The 20,697-nt window shown below is 36.0% G+C and overlaps 1 protein-coding gene across 1 annotated transcript in view; it reads right to left on the bottom strand.

The window, feature by feature from the left end:
- Positions 1–20,697, bottom strand: part of LOC134792407 (short neuropeptide F) — a 95,718-nt gene that overhangs the window by 20,254 nt on the left and 54,767 nt on the right. The window contains exon 3 of the mRNA XM_063763701.1: positions 172–273. Within this exon, the coding sequence (XP_063619771.1) occupies positions 172–273 (102 nt within the window). The remainder of the gene's footprint in view (positions 1–171; positions 274–20,697) is intronic.

The raw sequence follows: 20,697 nt of genomic DNA, 5'->3' as shown, positions 1-20,697 counted from the left end.
AGTCTGCCGTTTTTTGTGGGGGAGGGGCACATCACATGTATAGGTACGTCATGTCAGACAAACGTCAGTCCATATATATGGTTGACCATTGGCCGCCTATTTTCGACAGAGGGGAACGCCTGTTAATGGCGGCTCCATTGTTAATTACTCCGAGTCTATGTATGTACTTACAGTCATACTGAGGAGCGAGCGCCTGTGCGGTGGAGCCGGGCAACCTGCAGAGCGCAGCCAGCGCGCACGCCGTCACCACCACAATGCAGCTTCGGGACATGTCTGCAACAAACACATTGGTAAGTTCATGCTATCATTGACATTAGTTAATTGACCACTTGGAAACCTTATTGCTACGAGATAAAGTCTACTACTGATCGGGACGGTAGCCAAGAGAGATTTCATAGAACGCTCCGGCTATGGACTGTATTTCCCTGTCGAAGTATTATATTTAGCTGAGCTTAGCCTCTACGCCGTAGCTCTGGGTATATTAATCTATCAGGCCAATTCGAACGTACACTGACATCAGAATGATATTTGAATCATGTTAGTTACAGTGCGTCTCGCCAGCAACAATACATGTACGGAAAAGTACGATTTTGCTTGATAAATTCAGTTAACAGCATTCGCAATCAGTTAGATGTAATTCTGATATCAGTATACTTTCGAATTGGCCTACTATATGTAGCCGTATAATTAGTTATCTATTCAGATTGTAAGTACTTGTATGATATGTATTCATTTAATCTGACACATATCAATGCATCATTAGAGGTATCAGTGCAAGTGTTTCGCACAACTATATTGATATTGGTGCAAGAGGAATGCAATAATTGTGTCAAAAAAACTGATAAGTAAATACGTCTCCGTCTCCACACCCTTTCCGTGCCATGAAATATTTACTTATCCATTTATATTCGCTCGCTATCTAATTTTGAGGCGGACTAACCGACTCTTCAATGGGTACCTACTCATAAATGTGATCATAAATACCAATTTTGTACTATAGGACAAAAAAGACATTATAATAATATTCACACCAGAATGGAGACATGAAACCCTTCAAATGGCAATAAAAAGTACTCTTCTGAATATGTCGTACAGGAAGCCAGATATAACGTGATGATTTCATGAAACACGGGTATACTCGTATAGGACACCCACTTACAAGACAAATCAATTATGAAATCCAGTTTTTTGTTACATAATGTTTTCTTACCTAGATCAATGGCTCAGATGAAATATATCAAAAATAGATTGAGAATTTTCTTTTATAAAACCCTATTTGTAGATACCTTGTCATGATACGTAACTCATGTCTTATGTCAGAATAGTATTCTTAGTATTGTTACTTCAATAAATAAATTAAAACACCTAAAGTAAACACTCGTGAACGAAATTGTGAGTACGTAGTGGTAGAATAAAAAGCAATGAAAACGCTAGTGACAAGTAAATTTTTATCACAAGAAAAATAAAAAAAATCAGGCTATTATACGTCCCATTGCTGGGCTCGGGGCTCCTCTCGTGCACGAGAGGGCTTGGGCTATAATCCCCACGCTGGCCCAATGCGGGTTAGAGACTTCACATACACCTTTGAATTTGCTTCACCGAAAAACTAGTGGTACCTATATAATATCAACAGTCAAATATCTAGAGTCTCTTCTAAACTTAGCACCGATTTAAACAAAACAAAGTGAAGGAGTGACATTATAAACGTACTGTTTTCACAAAAAGTTTGACATTAATGATGGCATTGTCACACTTTGTAATTGCAAATGCCATACATAGTTAGCTTGGTCCAACGCTAATGTCCTATATCCGCCAGGATATCAACATTGAGATCTATACAATCAATCGTTTTACTTTTAATTTGGCAGACCTACTAAATTCTTCGCACTAAGTACATAAACAAATAAGCGCGTAGTCGGGTAGTCGGTCACGAGATTGGCCTGTTCTCGGACTTGATATTTCCATCGTACCGTACTTGTCTTGAAGAATTTGTCTTTGTTGAACTTTTGAGACTCTTTCATTTCAAAGGGAAAAACAAAAATAACTCACCAAGTTTGCTCTTATTTTATTCATAAGTCGTATTTTACTTTAAGTACTCACAGTACCAACGCATCCGCCTACGAGATTACAAGTGGGATGTAACTTTTATCTTTGAGAGTTTTGCGTGTGAGCATTTAAGAAGTTGAATTGCATTGACATTTGCCAGACACGCTCCTTTTAACGAGTTAAAAATAGAAGCGTCATGCAAGGGTGTCCTGTCAGCTCGGCACCGCCATTGACAAGCGTCACGCCGACACGTCGCACGCGTTGTGATAAGCGTGATTGATCGCGTCACTATTGACACAGAAATTAGCAGTACGCAACGCTTGCATGCTATCTCTATGAATGAAAGAAAAGCTTTATTTCAGGCAACTAGTGGCCCATACCTTAAAACTATCATACATATTACAAACAATATATTTTAAAACTAAAATCTGCAAACCACGTCATAGTTGCGATGTATTACGCAACCCCAACATCCTTATCATCGGCGTTAGTAGACCTGCGAACTTGCGACCTGAATAAGAAACTTAAGGGGCCCACTGATTAACAGTCCGCTGGACGGTATCGGCCTGTCAGTTGTTCGGAACTGTCAAAATGTTGTTCTAACTGATAGGCCGATACCGTCCGGCGGACTGTTAATCAGTGGGCCCCTTTAAACTTTCCAAAATTATATTAAAACTAAACTTGAACTTAGTAAAACTTTACGCCAATAAACAGGTGCTTCTCTCTACAATTCACTCCGTTTCGCATTGGAGAGTATGTCATCGTATGGCTTGGCAAATTGGAATCTTATACTTGACATTTGTACTTCCCGCTAATAATATCAATTAATCAGAATACCTACGTAAATACTTTAATTGCATAGGTTCAATCAATTCGTTGAAATTGAATCCTTACGCATATACTTCTGAACAACCTTCTGGTTATTTTGAAGACTTAAGTTTATTATTGAGCTAACTGTGCGTGGGATTGATATTCAGAATAAGAAAATAATTATTTCAAGTATGTGGGCGTGTTAACTTTTTATGAGGAAAAGTTACTTTTTTTTTCATGATTCCTTCCCTATACATATACATATGTATAAAACATTCTACTGATTTAATAAGGCCATCTTCACTTTACTAACACCTGTAAATAAAAGGCTATCATATCGCGAGTAACGCAACATCTAAATGTATGTTTGCCCGATGTTAAATTTGCTCAATATTCATTTGACCAAACGCGTTTTTTTTCGAAAACCGTTATTTTTTCAACACTTTTGAAAAACATCTTGTAGCAGCCATTAGGTTAGGTTAGATCGGTGACCTTTCTGAAAATCTATAAAAGCCCATGAAACATCGGACAAGTAATGTTTCAAAGTTGCGATGGGCCCCTACCCAAATAAAAGAGTTCAATGAGGGATATTTATGCATAAATTCGATTTTCTATGTACTGTGGCGGTCGCAGTAGGGGCCGGAATGCAGGCATTAGCCTACTTGTTGATCCCCGTTTACCTAATAGCGACAGCTTAAGGGCCTCTAAATCTACCGGATAGTGTTTATGACCTTTTTGGGCCAAGTAATTAGGTCAGTGTATCTATTGCCCTGTGACGTGTTGCTTTCGACCTAGTGTTGACATTTTAAGACCTCGTAGGTACTCGTAGTTTGATGTTATTGTAAAAATAACTTATTGTAAGTTTCATGATTTTTTTAGTTAAATTCAAAAACAGACAGCGCATCATAGCAGGCGCTTCCTATAGAAACTATCGCTCCTTGGTCGTCCGACACCAAAAAAATATTAAAAAGGTGTCGGAACGTCTGATGTGTGTCTCGGGGGACCACAGAGCGGGCTCCTTCTTTGTAACTTCTGGGTAACGCCGCCAGCATTCTGGGGTCTATGCCAGAAGCAGGGGATTTGGGGGAGGTTTTTTATATTCAGTTGTATTTTAGTTTTAGTCCCTTAGGTTTTATTTAAGGTTTAGTTTTAATGTACATATTAATTTTATTTTCCTTCCTTTTTGTTTGTGTGTTTTATGTATTTTTGATTAATAAATAATCTGGAATATATACTAACTACTAATACTAATTTATAATTATCTAACTTGCTGACACAATTTCACTCAATTGCGAAATGCGGCGTGTATGAAATGAGAGCATTTTTCCCCAAGCAGAAAAGGATACGTTTTGCGCTTGCCCGGTCAATGACAACTACACGACAAACTGATAAATACAATAAAATTCTTTGAAATAAAATATCATGAGGTTTCTTGGAATCTGGTAGGTTTGTATCCCTTCGTATCGTATTAGTTTTACCCTTAGTAATCGTAGTAAATAGTCGTTTTTATCATGAAAGCCATGAAACTGAAGCACTTATTTATAGGTGCATTACATTATTTCATATAAAAGTAAATAAATATGTAGATCTCGGATCGCGACGAACTACTATTTATACCTTTAAATCCTATTTCCACAGATCTAGAGTCAAACTTTAACAAGTTTAAGAGCAATTAAGTATACCATCGGCACCTGGGAAATAACGGTACAGAGCTATACGTATACCACACAAGTAGCCCCAGTTAGCCTCAAATGCAATAGGAACTAAATGGCACGGTTGCAAGTTTTAATTGAGATAGGCTATTAAAGGTGTGCTCGGATGATCCTGTGCTAATTTGGTTTACTAATTTTAATACAAACTTGTACCGGCTAACTAGGCACTGGCTCGTTACAACTGCTAAAAACTGCCTTTGCGTATCTCGAAATTACAGGTGTTATGTTGCTCTTTTTTAATGAGTTTACAAGGTGTGGGTTTTCTTTATCTTTGTTAATTAAGTTTCAGTAGATTTCGTAGGTTTTTATTTTGCAACTACAAATGCGCTTACTCGTAGAATTTGTTTTTATACTGCTGGACTGTAATTAAGGTTTAAAAGGAGTATTTGACTAACGACAAGTGGGAACGAAACATTAGACTTAATTTTTCACGAAACCTGGAATAAAATTTAGAGACTTGAATTTTATTTTTGTCACATTCAAGTTTGCTACATTTACAATTCATTTTAATTTTAATACATTTTTATTTTTCCATGGACATCCATCTACAAAAAGCAAAGACGGATGGTCAGATGGATTCCCAATATTCCCATAGGTTAAAAGCCGAGATTTGTGATCATAGAGCACAGTCAGTCATAGTTATTCTAAAATAAAAATTGTCTTCTCGTTTTAAATGACTTTCATATCAGTAAAAGCAACGGCCTTAGCGGTCGGGCACCTTTATAAAGAGCTAAATTGATTGAGTTGGGTCTTAAGGGACTTCACGAAACCCTTATGAAAACTGGACGTCAATAGTCGCGTGACCGCGTGCGTGGGCAGTTCGGCCACCAGTGTATCGTGATCTCGATTGTAGCACCTAAATATATTCAAAGAGCGATTTTAGACTCGCCCGCAAGGAACGCCTCACGCTTGCTCGGCATGCGTATGCATTGTTGGTCATCATAATTCGAGCCATCAATCAATGAGCTTTCAACGTTTCTTATGCGGCTAAGCTTGAGGCTTGGTGTATTGCTTTCTTTGTGACAGGAACCCTACCCTTGTTTAAGTATCTATTCAAGACTTTGTGAAAAATAATAATAATGCTATCTATTGCTGAATAGAACATAGCATCACACTTGCTTATAATAGCATAAGATTACAAGTACAATATTGTTATACGAATAACGTACTGTAGGTAACGGAAATAGTATAGGAAATATAAACTACCTAATATAGGTAGGTAAGTCATCGTAGAGTATTCGATTTGGGTTGTTAAAAGCTCTTTGTTGACCCTTTACTAATTAAAGCTGCGTGTTTCCGAATATTCATAGAAACCTATATTAAGCAGGTTGTATTAAGGCGACGGTAGCGGTGGGTAAAATTTCAGATTCTGTCAATTTACCCCATTTCACACACAAGCTCACTTCACGCACACTACCTCACTTTACTGGGACAGGTCAGTGACCCATCATGTTTTTTTAAGATTGGACTTTTAGTTTAGTATTGACCACTAGCCTCCTTTGAGGGTAAAAGCGTTCCATTGAAAGATGAAAGAGAAACAATGCATTTAATCTTGCTTTCCTTGTCTGTTCATGTCACACGTGACGTACCTATTGAATTCATTTGATTGTTGACTGTTTTACTACCTACTATTGCTTTGTCGAGATACGCGTTTTGTACAATTAAAGCGAATAAAACAAGATGTCATTAAGTCAGATGTAAAATGTTATTTACTACTCTATACGGTTTTTCATAAGGTGCAAAATCCATTCAATAGGAATTTAAATAAATAAAGTTTCAGCAGGGTGGCAATTCCATTTTGGCGGATAAAGCGAAACAGAATAGTTATATCGAACCTGCTTACAAATTTTCACGAGAATCAGTTGAGAAATGTGATCTGCAAAGGAGAACATACAAAAGCATTTTTGCCCAAGCTGAAACGGAGACCTTTGCTAACGCTCGGCCAATGATGGTTTAGGTACACCTATAAAAAATGGTTGTCCCTGCTGTAATTTTAATATCTTTATATTTCAACCGGTATAGTTTTACCTTCAAAAATAATCGGTATCGCTAAACAATAGCGGTACCTTACTACTTATACGTTCACGAAATCGGTATCTGCATAACTTGATTGTTAGTAAACTAACCTGAAAAATAATCTCAAAATCACCGAAACATTTATGTACAGTCACCTGCAATAATATGTTACGTCATTAGCGCCAACTTTGCCCCCAGGGAAACTTTGCCCAAAACGACAATTTTAAACAAATTCGTTAATGTAGAAAAAATATAATAGTTATGGCCACCCTGCTATTTTTAGTAGAATATAGGTTATATTTCTGACAAAACTATATACCAAACTTGTGCATAACTTGACTTGGGAATTTTGATTTGAGCGAGTTGTCTAATATAGGGTATATTTCGGCGGGCAAAAAATTTATAAATAATAAATGCAAGTAGAAAAAATTGAGAACCCTTTGACAAATATTTCCGGGTTTGAGTTATAACACAATACATGAAGCATAGATTATGTCTATTGAGATTTAAACTAAAAAGGCCTAAATACACAAAAGTTTTAGCGGTGGGCAAAGTAATCCGGTAATTTGGCATCCATACCAACATTGCCCACCACCTAAAACGGATTAGGGTTGTCACTTTCATCTAATTTACCCAACTTCGCAAGTAAAAGAAGGTTATGTTTGTACACTAAAATAAGTTTATAAATATATACTGTATTTAATTTGTCTTATTATCCTTTATTTAGATGTTTTATCCCGTTAACGAATGAAAAACACAACAAAAATCATATTTTTGGCCATTAAACTATTGTAACAGATTTTCTCAAAAGTGACAACCCTAGCCTTTGTAAAATGCTTAGGCGAGCCTTATTTGGAAATGGGCAAAAACGGGTAGGCAACATTGCCCAGCAAATTTATTTTAAAGTTTTTACACTTATCGCTAAGTTATTAACAGGGAATGGTAGGATTGCCCAAAACCTTTAAGTGATCCTTAGACATCATCATCATACGAGCTGTATTTGAATACCAAATTGACGTGGGCAATGTTGGCGAAAACCCCGGATATCTTTGCCCGCCCTCTAAAACGCAAAAAAATGGGTAAAAAATATATTTTTTTCAAATAAACTGATGCGTTTGATCACAATGGACGTGCTGAGCAAAAAAAGTCATATGTGATGTTTTTTGAGAAATTCGTTTTAAAAAAAAAAGCGGGCAAAGTTGGTGATAATGACGGTACCTACTCTTCGAACGCCGCAAAAATATGTGACATGTTCTTATGGTTCTACAAATAAGATCGTGTCAGATATTTTTGCGGCCTTCGTTGTGTAACATAAATTGCAGGCGACTGTACATTTGGAATAATTATTTTATTTAGTTTCAACGAAAGTTTCAAGTTTAGTACGAAAATACTTCAGATATGCAATATGCACAAAATGTAGACCTAATCGAAATAAAACATTGCTTTTTATAGGTAATTTATAAAACATTCGATACATAGGTATACATAACAATAACTAGAGCGCCATTGGCCTGTAAGCTTCATCTCGGTCTCCAAAGCCGCAAAAACTCGCTAGTACTTTCAGAGAACAGCACGTACACGCATTATACATATAGACGGAACGAACGGCATAATCATTATCATTTATTCGTCGCAATCCATGGTATTACAGATCTAGGTACAAGACTTTCAGGTATTACTTATACGAATTACATAACTCTTCCTGTTAATAGGCAATATTTTAAGATAAAACTTGTATAATATAATACAAGATTACAATTGTCATCAAAATTCATTGACGTACAGAAGTCAAATACGTTTTTAAACTGACGCAAAATGATACCAGCATAATAAAAATTTATCCCAATCAGTAAAGATGAGTCTTTAAACTTTTTTCATTTTAAGCGAGTTTTGAAGGAACATAATACTTAAATTCGACTGTAATCGTATTGTTTTAAGATAGTTTACTGCGGTTTTCAACCATTATAACAGCAAATCAAATTTAAATGAGACGAAGGCAGATATTTATGTACCCTATTTTTTGAAATACAATTTATCTACTGGTATACTTTCTCGTGTGCGTATATGATTTAATGTCAATATAATTGTCAAAAGCAAGAAAATCAAGCTGTCATTTTCATTTGAAGAAGTACACGTGTGCTCCGGTGTAGCCCCAACGGGCATCTGACTTGAAGAAGAATTTTGAGTGATGTCGTCAATGTATGGAAATTGTTCGAAAGTTTACATTTGAGATTGAATTTCTGTGTTGTCTTTGTGAGTAAAAATATAAATCGATAATAAATTGGTAGCTGAATTATCTAGCTTTCACAATCATACAATAATTTAATTACTGTCAAAGACAAAATTGTTTTGCTTCTGTCTCAAACGGAACTCCATATTTTGATTTTTTGATACTTTTAGTGTCGATTTGTAGAGAATAACAGCAAATTAAAAATATAATGGCACAAAGAGTCGGTACACGGTTTCTTCGTGAACAAATTTACGTGTAATTTAATGCAATTATTAAACACTTATTGAACAAATTATGGTTACAAAGTGAGGTCTAAATCGAAAACGTCATATACCGGCCCCTTAAACCGTTACGAAAGTATGGTTAAAATCTTGATATTCATAATGGCCTGACGCGTAGGTTCAGTAATTTTGTTTCAATTGCAATTTTGAACTCAAAGTACAAAAATGCGGTTAAGAGTGCGTTCAAACTGATATTTTTTCCGTCTAAGTCACGAATGACTAAACGTCGCAACTAACTTAACTGATATAAGCGCTGTATTCTCATACTAAGGCCTGAATTAAACGACGCGCGAACTCGTATGCGATTTTAGTTACATTGAGGACTATTGGTTACATCCAATTCAGCCAACCAATCAAATACCGCAATGTAATGAAACTCGCATACGAGTTCTCGCATCGTCTAAATGAGCCTTAAATTTGTATGAAAGCATCAATGTGGTGGTGTGTAATATACTTTTCACATCACCTAATCAGAAAATGGATTTTTCTTTCCTGCTAAGAGGGATCAAAGTGGCACTTTTCTGTTCAACGACATTTCATTGCCAGTATAAAATATTAATATAATTAACTATGAACATCGTATGTACAGCCTGGCAAAAAAGAGTAGAAATTAAAAAGTGGCAACACTGTAGTGTCAACACTAAAGGCCGTAACACACTATCGCACCGCACCCCATAAGTGAGAGCGAGAAAGAGATACCTGTTTCTCGCTCTCACTTATATGTGTGCGACGCACCAAGGTCGCGGTGCGGTGCGATAGTGGGTTATCACTTTAAGATTTTTTTATTTTCCTCATAGTTGATGTGAAAAGCAGTATGTGTTACACGGTATCAAAATTATTTCTTCTTGGGCGTTAACACTTGAATCCCTCATTACGCTCAGGATTCTACTTTAGAATCCCTCACTACGTTCGGGATTCTATTGTAGAATCCATCGCTTCATTCAGGATTCAATGTACGCCCTTGACGGAAATATATCATTTTGATCCCTTGTAACACAAACTACTATACTATACTCTTTGGTGTGTGCGTTTTAGCAATAAGGAAGTAAGTAACCGTTATATAATATCACAGGTGGCAGCCTACCTATAATCTGGGCAAAGTTCTGAAGGACGTACGACCGATCAGATGACAGCTAGGTAATGTTACAATAAATATTTATAGAAATATTTCTGGTGAGATGTATCTTCAAAATAACTCAGGTCAATCTTAAAATGGAAAACGTGTATGTTTCTATATGATGTTAACATTATTTTGGTGTTCTTATTGATCTCAATTCGTCCACTTTTTGATTTTTGCGCTCGAACACAACTCTATAGTACGAGTAACCTATGTGTTATACGTTTATCTCTAGTATGTGATTGGTAGATAGTTTTGATACATTACATTTTCTAAATTGTTGTATTAATTTTAAAGTAAATTTTACAAGTACCTATCATACGATTAGGCGTTAGAAAATCAAATGGTTTTAAACCGTCTGTCAACTGGAACTAGCTAATACCTATAAGATTTAATAGAATTCCGTGTAGCAAGTTCGCCAAAAATACTTAAGTTAAGCTTAAGTACATTAGTCCTAAATACCTGTAAAACATTTTTTCCCTTATTTCACTGAAATTCTATTAGTAAAATCTTTGCCCTGTCTGGATGGTAATAAATCCTATTGATTATGTAGGTGTCAAGTCGTTCCTAATTTTTACAACCCAATAAACATGCATACAAGATTGAACAATAAGCTGGCTCTGTATTCCCGAAGCTTACTGAACCAAGGTGATTCTTTGCTTTAAGATATTGGCATCTTATATGTCCATGTAACACATCTTCAAATTACCAAAACTTTTTAGTCGAGCACAAAGTAATTCATTTATAAACATAGATAACACGAACAATATGTAGGTATTAGTAGCAGAGCTATGTTGTTTATGGTGGTTACAAATTCAATTTAAAATTTAGAGATATTTCAAAATTCTTAGTATATCTCGCACCAATATACAGGGTGGCTAAAAAATAACTGCATTCCCGTTGCCAGGGAGGTTTTGGGATTATACTGAGCAACTTTTACTATGGTACCAACCTCGAAATCGCGTATAAAAATTTATCACTTCATGTATCATTATATGAGTTATTTTTTAGCCACCGTGTATATGTCGGCGGCCGATCGTAAGATCAGGCATATCGTGAAATTCCTAGGCATATCGTGAAACGTGCAAATCTTTGACTCCTTCCCTGAGTCGACGGAGCCCTATTTATGCTCCTATTTCTGGGCAGTTTGCCCTTCGGGCATCTGAAGCAACCTTACGAACCTATCCTACCTATCTATTGAGTTAATGTGACTATCGTCAAAACATTACACAGGAACATTACGATCTGCCTGATCTTACGATCGGCCGCCGACATATACATACCTACCAGTTCTGGTTCTTGAGACCTGGCCAATGTTCGCCGCTCGGCAGGCGATGCAAGCGTTAGGTACTATGAATATACCTATGGAATCCATTTACTCTCAAAATTTTATGTTCCACGCCACTCGTAAATTACCACAGCCAGAATGAAAATTTTTCGCCAGGAAATTCATCCTTTTAAATATTTCCTTGTGAAAAATGCGAGTCATAAAATGCTAAGGCTTGTCACACACGGCAAATTAATATCCGAGTACTTACATACACCTGGTAATCGGCCACGAATTAGACAGTTAGCTACTACTTAATGCTAATCCGAATTAGAAAAAGAAAACCGAGATAATTACATTTTAAAAAGAACACCCTAATTTCTTTCTAGAAAAACTTTTATGTATGCTATCATGTAATTAATCTATTTACATCGTCTTTTCCTTCATCTATTTAAGAAAAAGGTAAAAAATTTAAAATAAATCGCCTTAATAGAAAGGTGGGAAGGAGGGCGGTGGGAGGGGGAGGGGGAAACCCCCCCCCCCCCCTCCAACATTCCCCCCGCGGAAATGCTTGGTTTAAGAATAAGATTTTTTTTTAAGAATAAGAATGAATGGTTTCTGAATTATTCATAATTTCATAGTTATAATTTAAGGTTATGACAGTGCCAAAGATTGGGTTATTCGCAGACGGTCTAGAACGCAAAATGCCTACATCATTTTCGTCGTTTTATCTTTACGTCAGCGATGTCGACGGAGCCCCGCTGTCGCGGGGCTCCTATTCTGTGCTGTTTGGCCTTCGGCCATTTAAAGATAACTAACGAACCTAACCTACCCTAGTGATATAAAAAAGTGGTAATTTTGCGTTCTAGACCGTTCGCGATGTAGCCTATAAGGGATTTAGGCAAAATATTACACTAGTCATTTTGCGTTCTAGACCGTCTTAATATTCAATGATCACCCAAAAAAAAACTTATTTAATCAATTTAAAACAACCCAAAACAACCCCTCACAGCGTCAGTTATCCTAAATAAGGCGACTTATTTTAAGATCCAACCCAAGAAAAATGCTATAATATTGTTTCCCCATGTCAATAATGTTGTTACTGAAAATTAAATTTAATTATTAAATAGATTTCAGATTTTTTTTTAGTGGTTTATACGAGTATAAGTAGGAACTTATTAAGTCCCCACGTAAGGTAATAATTGTAGATTTGATTGAAAATATACAATGACTTCCATTCACGCGTAACCTTTCAAGTACCCTAAGTATGAAATACGACGTAATGCATATATTTGAAAAAATGTGATATTAAATCGTCTTTTAAAAGGCACGTATGATAGATACAACTCAAAGGTCTTATATAAAAATGCATTTTCTCGATCTACATACCAAGACCTGTTTCCGTTTATGGTATTAAAATAACCGGCCAAGCGCGAATCGGACTCGCGCACGAAGGGTTCCGTACCATTACGCAAAAAACGGCAAAAAAGTCCCGTTTGTTGTATGGGAGCCCCACTTATATATTTTGTTATATTCTGTTTTTAGTATTTGTTGTTATAGCGGCAACAGAGATACATCATCTGTGAAAAATTCAACTGCCTAGCTATCACGGTTCACGGTTCATGAGATACAACCTGGTGACAGACAGACAGACAGACGGATAGACGGATAGACGGACAGACGGACAACGGAGTCTTAGTAATAGGGTCCCGATTTTGGGTACGGAACCCTTAAAAGTATTCAGGCGCTTGAATCCGCGTACAAAATTATTTCCTAACCAGTGAGTGTAACATTACCAGACGAAAGTGAATGAACATTTTAAGGCTCCTCTTCACGTTGGGCCAACGCCAACGCCAACGAGGGACGCAGCCATGCGGTAGAATGAGATAGCAATATCACTTGCTCACTCTAACGCATAAATGCGTCCCTCGTTGGCGTTGGCGTTGGCCCAACGTGAAGAGGAGCCTTTACCAAGAACGTATTTGTGAATACTTTAATCGTAGCGGCGCGCGTCGTTTCCAAAACCCATTGTTAATGTGATAAAGCGAAATGTATCAGTGCCTTAAACTTATGTGTTAATTAATATTTTAACATTTAATTAACTTAATTGTACTTATTACCTATCCAAAGTATATTCACACCTACCCATTTACAAGGAAAATTGTTAAGTAGGTTACTTACTAAATATTATGTTGTTAATATTAGGTTGTATTACTAAATTATAATTACAGGATTTAAAATTTGGAATAATTACCCGTCGTATACTCCTTTTTTCCCCTTGAGGATATAAATATCCATTAAGAAGTAATGTATTACCATTAAAAAATCAAGTATCCATTAAGAAAACAAATATTAATTGCGTATATATAGGTAGTTATTCGTGATTACTATTTATGTATTTATTAACGTTTTACACTATAATTTTATTCTTCATAAGTAAATTTGTATGGATGGTGACATTATCAGATTTCAGTGACCTTTACTGTGCGATATTTAACCTCCACGGCAATGTTTTAATTTACAAACTAAAATATATGTTAATATGTGCAATTTTTTTTATCTAATAGCCTAGTTATTTTATACGAAAGTTGTTGAATAAAGGAAACATCTTGAGCAGTTGAGATCGTTACGAGTATGCGGTAGATAAGCCACATATTAAGCGTAAGTATATTGAAGCTCATTAGAGCAAGCCGTGCATTATAATTGCAGGCGCCCGGCGCGGGCGACTCTGGTTCGCAGATAAACAGATGTAAAATGACCTACGTGACAACTATGACGGTGCTAAATGCCAATTTAAATGGTAATCTCTCAATAAACCCTCTCTTTTACGACTAATTGCAGTGAAACAATACAAAAATCAGAAATGAGCGTCACAGTCCCTCATTCTCTAGTCGACCCTCAAAACGCTCCTTAATAAATGATACCTACGCGTGACGTCACACTTTGATAAAAGTTTGTGAAATAATACGTGTACCTAAACGTATTATTTCACGTATACAACACAATTTATGTATACAACACAATTTTAAATTTTTTAATGAGCAATTGGATGATCCATTTGTTTATTTCTTTTTCAAGTAAAAAAAATTTAAACCATTTTGTTTTTTTTTTTAATTTAGTACAATGTATTGAAATATAGTCGGGTAAACCAATTTGTCAGTCAGTAAGAACCAGGCAAACTATACTCATCCTTTTCTTTTGGGCGCTAGTGTAAGACAAAGATAGAATGATTCTCTCTGTCTATGATTGAAATGAGACAGTCCTTTGACAAACTTTATCTCTTCCCAATTACATAAATCGAATATATAATAAAACTCAGCATTGTCAACGTCCCTATTACATATTTTAACGTACTTATACTGGTTTTCTAGAGCTGAATCTACTCGTACTCTGTAACCAAAGTCAAGCCACGGCTGCCTCGGGAGACTCTTTAGTATCTCCGTAAAAGGATCTCCGAGATTATCATCTCGTGTAAGCTTAACCGGCTATAGCCTGAATTGACCAAACCGGAGTCAGGATTTAAATCTTTGAATGTTCCTTACCTTGGAATAAACTTTTAGGACCCACAGTTTACCAGTTGGTCGGACGATATCAGCCTGTCAGTTGTTCGGAACTGTCAACCTTTTGAGATTAACTGACAGGCTGATATCATCCGGCGAACTGGTAATCTGTGGGCCCCTTTAGATTTGTATGTCGTAATTATACTCTAAAGTGAATATTAGAGTGTAACGTACCTATGAGATACATGATCAATTAAGTTTATTGTAAATTAAATGATACCAATATACTTAGTGTACATTAAAATTTGGTCCATATTTAGCGTCAATTTTACCGTCAGCGAAAGCGATTAAATCTAGCAACTACAAAATCATAAAAAAATTTGCCATGTGCCATAAAAAATCTGTGATACATTATTCTAAAAGATGTAAAACAATCTATTTAAAATACGGCTGACCTATGACATAGCCTTTTATGTACCATCCTCCATATTCCGCCGGTTATTACCCTTCCTAAACAAACTTCTAAAGTTTACTTTCGGGAAACGTCTGAAGAAAAAGCTCTACAAAGCTCTTTTAAGCTGTTCCAAATTACTTTGTGTTTTAATACCATAAAAATGAATTTATTTTAGTTTTATCAATGATAAACAAAGGCTGTTTTGGGAAAGTACTATTTCAGAAAAAGAGTTAAAATATTATAGTTTTTAATGCCCTTGTGCTTATTGATTTTGTTTTTATCTGAACACATCATGAGCGATAGAGAAGCTTTTAAATAAATATCTATAAAAGCAAACAAAAGCATGTGATTTGAACATCTAGCCAATTATTAAGTCATTGATACGAAAGATTGAAGAATGATCGAAAGTAAAATGTATGTTACGTTCGACCTTTATCCTTTTAAATGTAAAGTTCTAAAATTGCAAATAATATTACAAATACAAAAAATACAAATGCGTTTAAGTCTTTAATTACATTTTACAATATACTAGCAACGGAACACTAACAGATAATACTCGTACTAGTAATTAGTATACACAAAACTATCTCACTTACAATTTTTTCCAAATGATTTATGAAGCAAAATAACGTAAGTCGAAACCTCTAAACCTAATATTGGGAGTAAGCTAAGGTTTGTCTCATGTTATTGACATTTATTTGACGGCAGGCCGGTCGGGTTACTTCATTGCAAGTCTTTGATCCGTGGACCGTTAAATTGACACATGTTGCGCGGCAGTGTGCACTATACTTTATATTGTTATATTGTTACAATAACTAGAGGCTAATTCGATGCGCTAATAAGTAATAACATCCAGTTTTATGACTGCATATTGGTGCTTTTAAATGTTACATATTCCGTACAAAATGCTTGTGCCGCACAGTGCCGCATTCTGGTGGAATCCCGCCTTTATATGTGATATGCTAGATATTTCGCGTTAATCAAGGGATGTAAGGCACTCGTTTCTGACGTGGTAGTTTTGCGATCGAACGCAGTGAGACTGAAACGGTTCCTTTCACAGTCAGTCTTGGAGATTTATTAGACAATTTTCACAAAAGCATATTTTGCGAGTAGCGAATTTTCACATCGCATTTTATCACGATCGCAAAGGATGATGTTCCGCTCCCATACAAGTTTGGCCCAACACTCGCTAAACATGGGTGATATATTGTTAGGCTCCAAACATGAAATGAAAGTCCCGATAGCTATTAGAAATTCACGGACACTTCACAGAACATTATAAAAGCGGAATTTCTCTACGATTTTGAGGTTAGGAATTCTGCCTTGTATCGGGCCATGTTAAATATTATTATGCCTCATTACAAGGAAATAAGGTGCCGTAAATAGTGTAAACATATCGTTATATTGGGCGTTTAAAGACTGTCAAGGAACAAAAATCGAATGAGTTGGTATTAGGTTAATACATTTTTTTTTATAAAATAATATATTTAATACAACTTCCTTAAATGAATAAGACATAGCATGCGAACCGGAATAGACTGTAACAACTAGAGCTGTTTTATAGTAAAAATTGTTATAGCATCAAATGTAAAACTAATCACTTAAGTAAACATATTTACTACAATTCCAGAGAGAGAAGAAATACAGTACCTAACAATCACAGGATTGTTATAATGAATTCGATATGTAACTCATTCAAAAAAAGAATGTTTCAAAAAAGGCACTTAATAATAAAATTAGTTTACTTCAAAGATGTTAGAATTCCTATTTTGTAGGTTTATCATATACTTAGGTAATTTATAAAAAAGTTAGATATTTATTTTAAAGTTTTACCTATTTTCGTGTCATTCATATTCATACCCTGATATCAAATAAGGTTTTATTAAAAAAGTTAATCAATTTTAAAGAAGTAAAAAACGACTTCAGTGGGGAAAGCCGATGAAAGCTAATTGTAAATTGGTGCTCTTCTAGATTTCACACAATACTATCAAATAAATATGTAAGAATTAATATGAAAACACAATTCATAGCGACTCTATTCGTTCCATATTCGTTCGCTATTCACTTTTGACGTAAGTCATTTGGGTAGGTATATATTACAATTAAAGTCATTGGAGTAAAAAGTTTTTACTGTATCGCAGATCTTTTTGCAATTTTGATACTTAGTGCTTAAAACAGTATGTCGTTAGTGGTATGAATGTTTTTCTTTGAAGTGAGCGTTATTAGCATCAACAGGAACATCGTAGAAAAGTATTTTGCTGCCATACTTTTTTGTTTGGCTCTGGACGTCCATTTATGAAATGTCATTGATTTTATGTAATGGCGTGGGATGTGTTGATTTGGTTTAATTACTGTTTAACTTATTTTCTTTACTAAGAAGTGTCCGTTGGAATCTAATATATGTATGAGATTGTAAGAAATATGATTAAATTTATCGTATATACAGCATGCTTATCGAATCGTAGGCCAAATTCGGCATGATCCTTTCATTAATCGTCTTTTTTAATGCAGCGATTTTTCATGCAGCGTTTTTCAATGCTCGTATATTTTACCAGTTGATCATTATATCACAAGCAAATATTTCCAGTACCTTTTTTTTCGAAACTTTAATCGCCATATTGAATTTTTTAGTATTAGTAAAGAGTCTAACGTACGAAACTTTCTTTTCAAAGAATATTTCCTTTACAACTTAACTAGACGGAGCCCCGCTACGCGGGGCTCCTATTTCTGGGCGGTTTGCCCTTCGGGCATCTGAAGCTACCTAACGAACCTAACCTACCTATTGATTTAGTTTAGTGTGACGTTCGTGAAAATAGTACATTTTGGGGGGAAAAGCCTAGGTAGATAGATACTGGAAATATTTGCTTGTGATATAATGATCAACTGGTAAAATATACGAGCATTGAAAAACGCTATATGAAAAATCGCTGCATTAAAAAAGACGATTAATGAAATTTGCGATCGTGATAAAATGCGATGTGAAAATTCGCTACTCGGAAAATATGCTTTTGTGAAAATTGTCTAACAAATCGTCTTGGAGAATGGAAAACAAGAAAATTGCTATTTTGACTAGTCAATTTTGTTTATCAACGATTAAATAAAGCAATCCATTCCTGTTTCTTCATAGCTTAAGTACCTATATATCAACAAATACTTTAATTAAAAGTGACCTCAGCAGTAAATCGCTCTGGTAGCTTAGCGGAGTCTCTCAATAATCATATGCATTGCATATTCCGATTAAAGTAAGTCACCTTCAAAGCTACTAACACCTTGAGATGCTAAATAATCTTGATACCTGAGCGCCCTCGCTTGGTTGCACATACATAGGCGGTTAACAGGTGATTAGCCGTTATGATCTATACCGCATGTTAGATTGTGTCTGGATATTTAGTAGCATAGATCTTAGATTTGATCTACCTACTGATATTTACAATTAAATTAACCTTTCCAATTAATTAAGAATTGTTGTTTCATAAATGGTTGATTAAAAAGCTTGCAAACACCTGGGTGGGTCGTTTGTCTTCCTTGACGCCGGCCGGACAAACTTTCTGTTAGTTTACTTGGTACCGATCACTTTTATACACCCATCAACCATCGCGACACGTTGGTCGGCAAAATAATTGGAATGTTGACTGTAGGCGTAAAGAAATCACGCTGTTTCGTGCATTTTACGAATTTTGTCTGAATTTCGGTGCCCTAAGTTGAATGTGTAAACTGTAGATTGAGTTCTATGCACGTTTCTCAGCTATGTAGATTGTAGAGTACACACGTGGAATGCTTTGACTTGTGTGTTTAACGCTCGACGTGCAATGTGTCAAGAGTCATGCGACATTGCATCTTTGCGAGGCGACATGTTAAGTGGCTCCACTCTACTCATATCTATTATTATACCAAATTACACGCATTGTAACTCTACCTTAAACTGTGCTAATACTCGGTAATATGTATAATTAATTTGATTTCAGGCTAACATGGCGAATACCCCGTAATCATTTATTTTTATTACTTCTCGATATTTCGGCACAGCTGCCCAGGCTATTTTAATGGAGTAGGTAACTGACGTGCAAATATAAGTAAATATCGTTTTCAATATTATAATATTATTGACGACCGGTCTGGCCTAGTGGGTAGTGACCCTGCCTGCGAAGCCGATGGTCCTGGGTTCGAATCCCAGTAAGGGCATTTATTTGTGTGATGAACACTAATATTTGTTCCTGAGTCATGGGTGTTTTCTATGTATATAAGTATGTATTTATCTATATAAGTATGTATATCGTCGCCTAGCACCCATAGTACAAGCTTTGCTTAGTTTGGGGCTAGGTTGATCTGTGTAAGATGTCCCCAATACTTATATTATATTATATTATATTATATTATATTTATAAGGTACCTATAATTTGATTTCAAAATTCGTAAGAACCATTAAGGATGACTCACGCTAGACCGGGCCGCGCCCGGGCCGGGGCGACCGACATGTCATTTTCTATGACGGCTGATCGGTAATCAGGATCACGTGGTGCTTTCCATAGAAAACGAAGCGCCGGAAGCTCCGGACCGGCCCCGGCCCGGTCTAACGTGAGTCATCCTTTAAGTACTGACCAAGTAATTCTATATTTTGTTAGTCATTAAGAGCGCTATTACATTTCGGCGTTGAGCGAGTTTAGGTATTTTACGCGCTGCGGCAGGCCGTGCGAGCTCAGTACGCCGATCCCTTCTACCACACTCGCACTACAATGATGGATTAAACATTCTTGATCCTTCGCGAAGCATATTGAAATCAACCATAACAACACTAACTGTACTTAACTTTTAAAGTTCTAAAACTGTTATTTGGTAAGTACGAAAATACTAAATGCAGTGCAAATGTACATAGGGGCTGTTCATAAATTACGTCATCTATTTTTGACGATTTTTGACCCCCCCCCCCCCACCCCTCAAATCATCCAAAAATCAAGCTTCGGATGAATCTGTTTCCTCCTACGTCATGTTACCATCATCCGATGTCCAGACCCCCCCCCCCCCCCACTCCTCCCATTTGAAACGACGTAATTTATGAATAGCCCCATACTCGTACTTATGAAGGTATATTACTCGAAAGAAATTATAGGTACCTACTCGCTTATTTACATGTTTCGTCATTGCATTTGGTACCTATAGGTTGTAAAGTTTGTATCAACGAGGGTTTAAAAACGAACTGGTACTGAGGATCTGATGATGATTAAGGTGGTCACGGATACCAATCAACCATGTAGTAACATGATTAG

Source organism: Cydia splendana, chromosome 7 (assembly GCF_910591565.1).
Source record: "Cydia splendana chromosome 7, ilCydSple1.2, whole genome shotgun sequence".
NCBI lineage: Eukaryota > Metazoa > Arthropoda > Insecta > Lepidoptera > Tortricidae > Cydia > Cydia splendana.
Note: the sequence above shows the minus strand (reverse complement) of the source record. Positions and strands in the feature narration are given on the sequence as shown.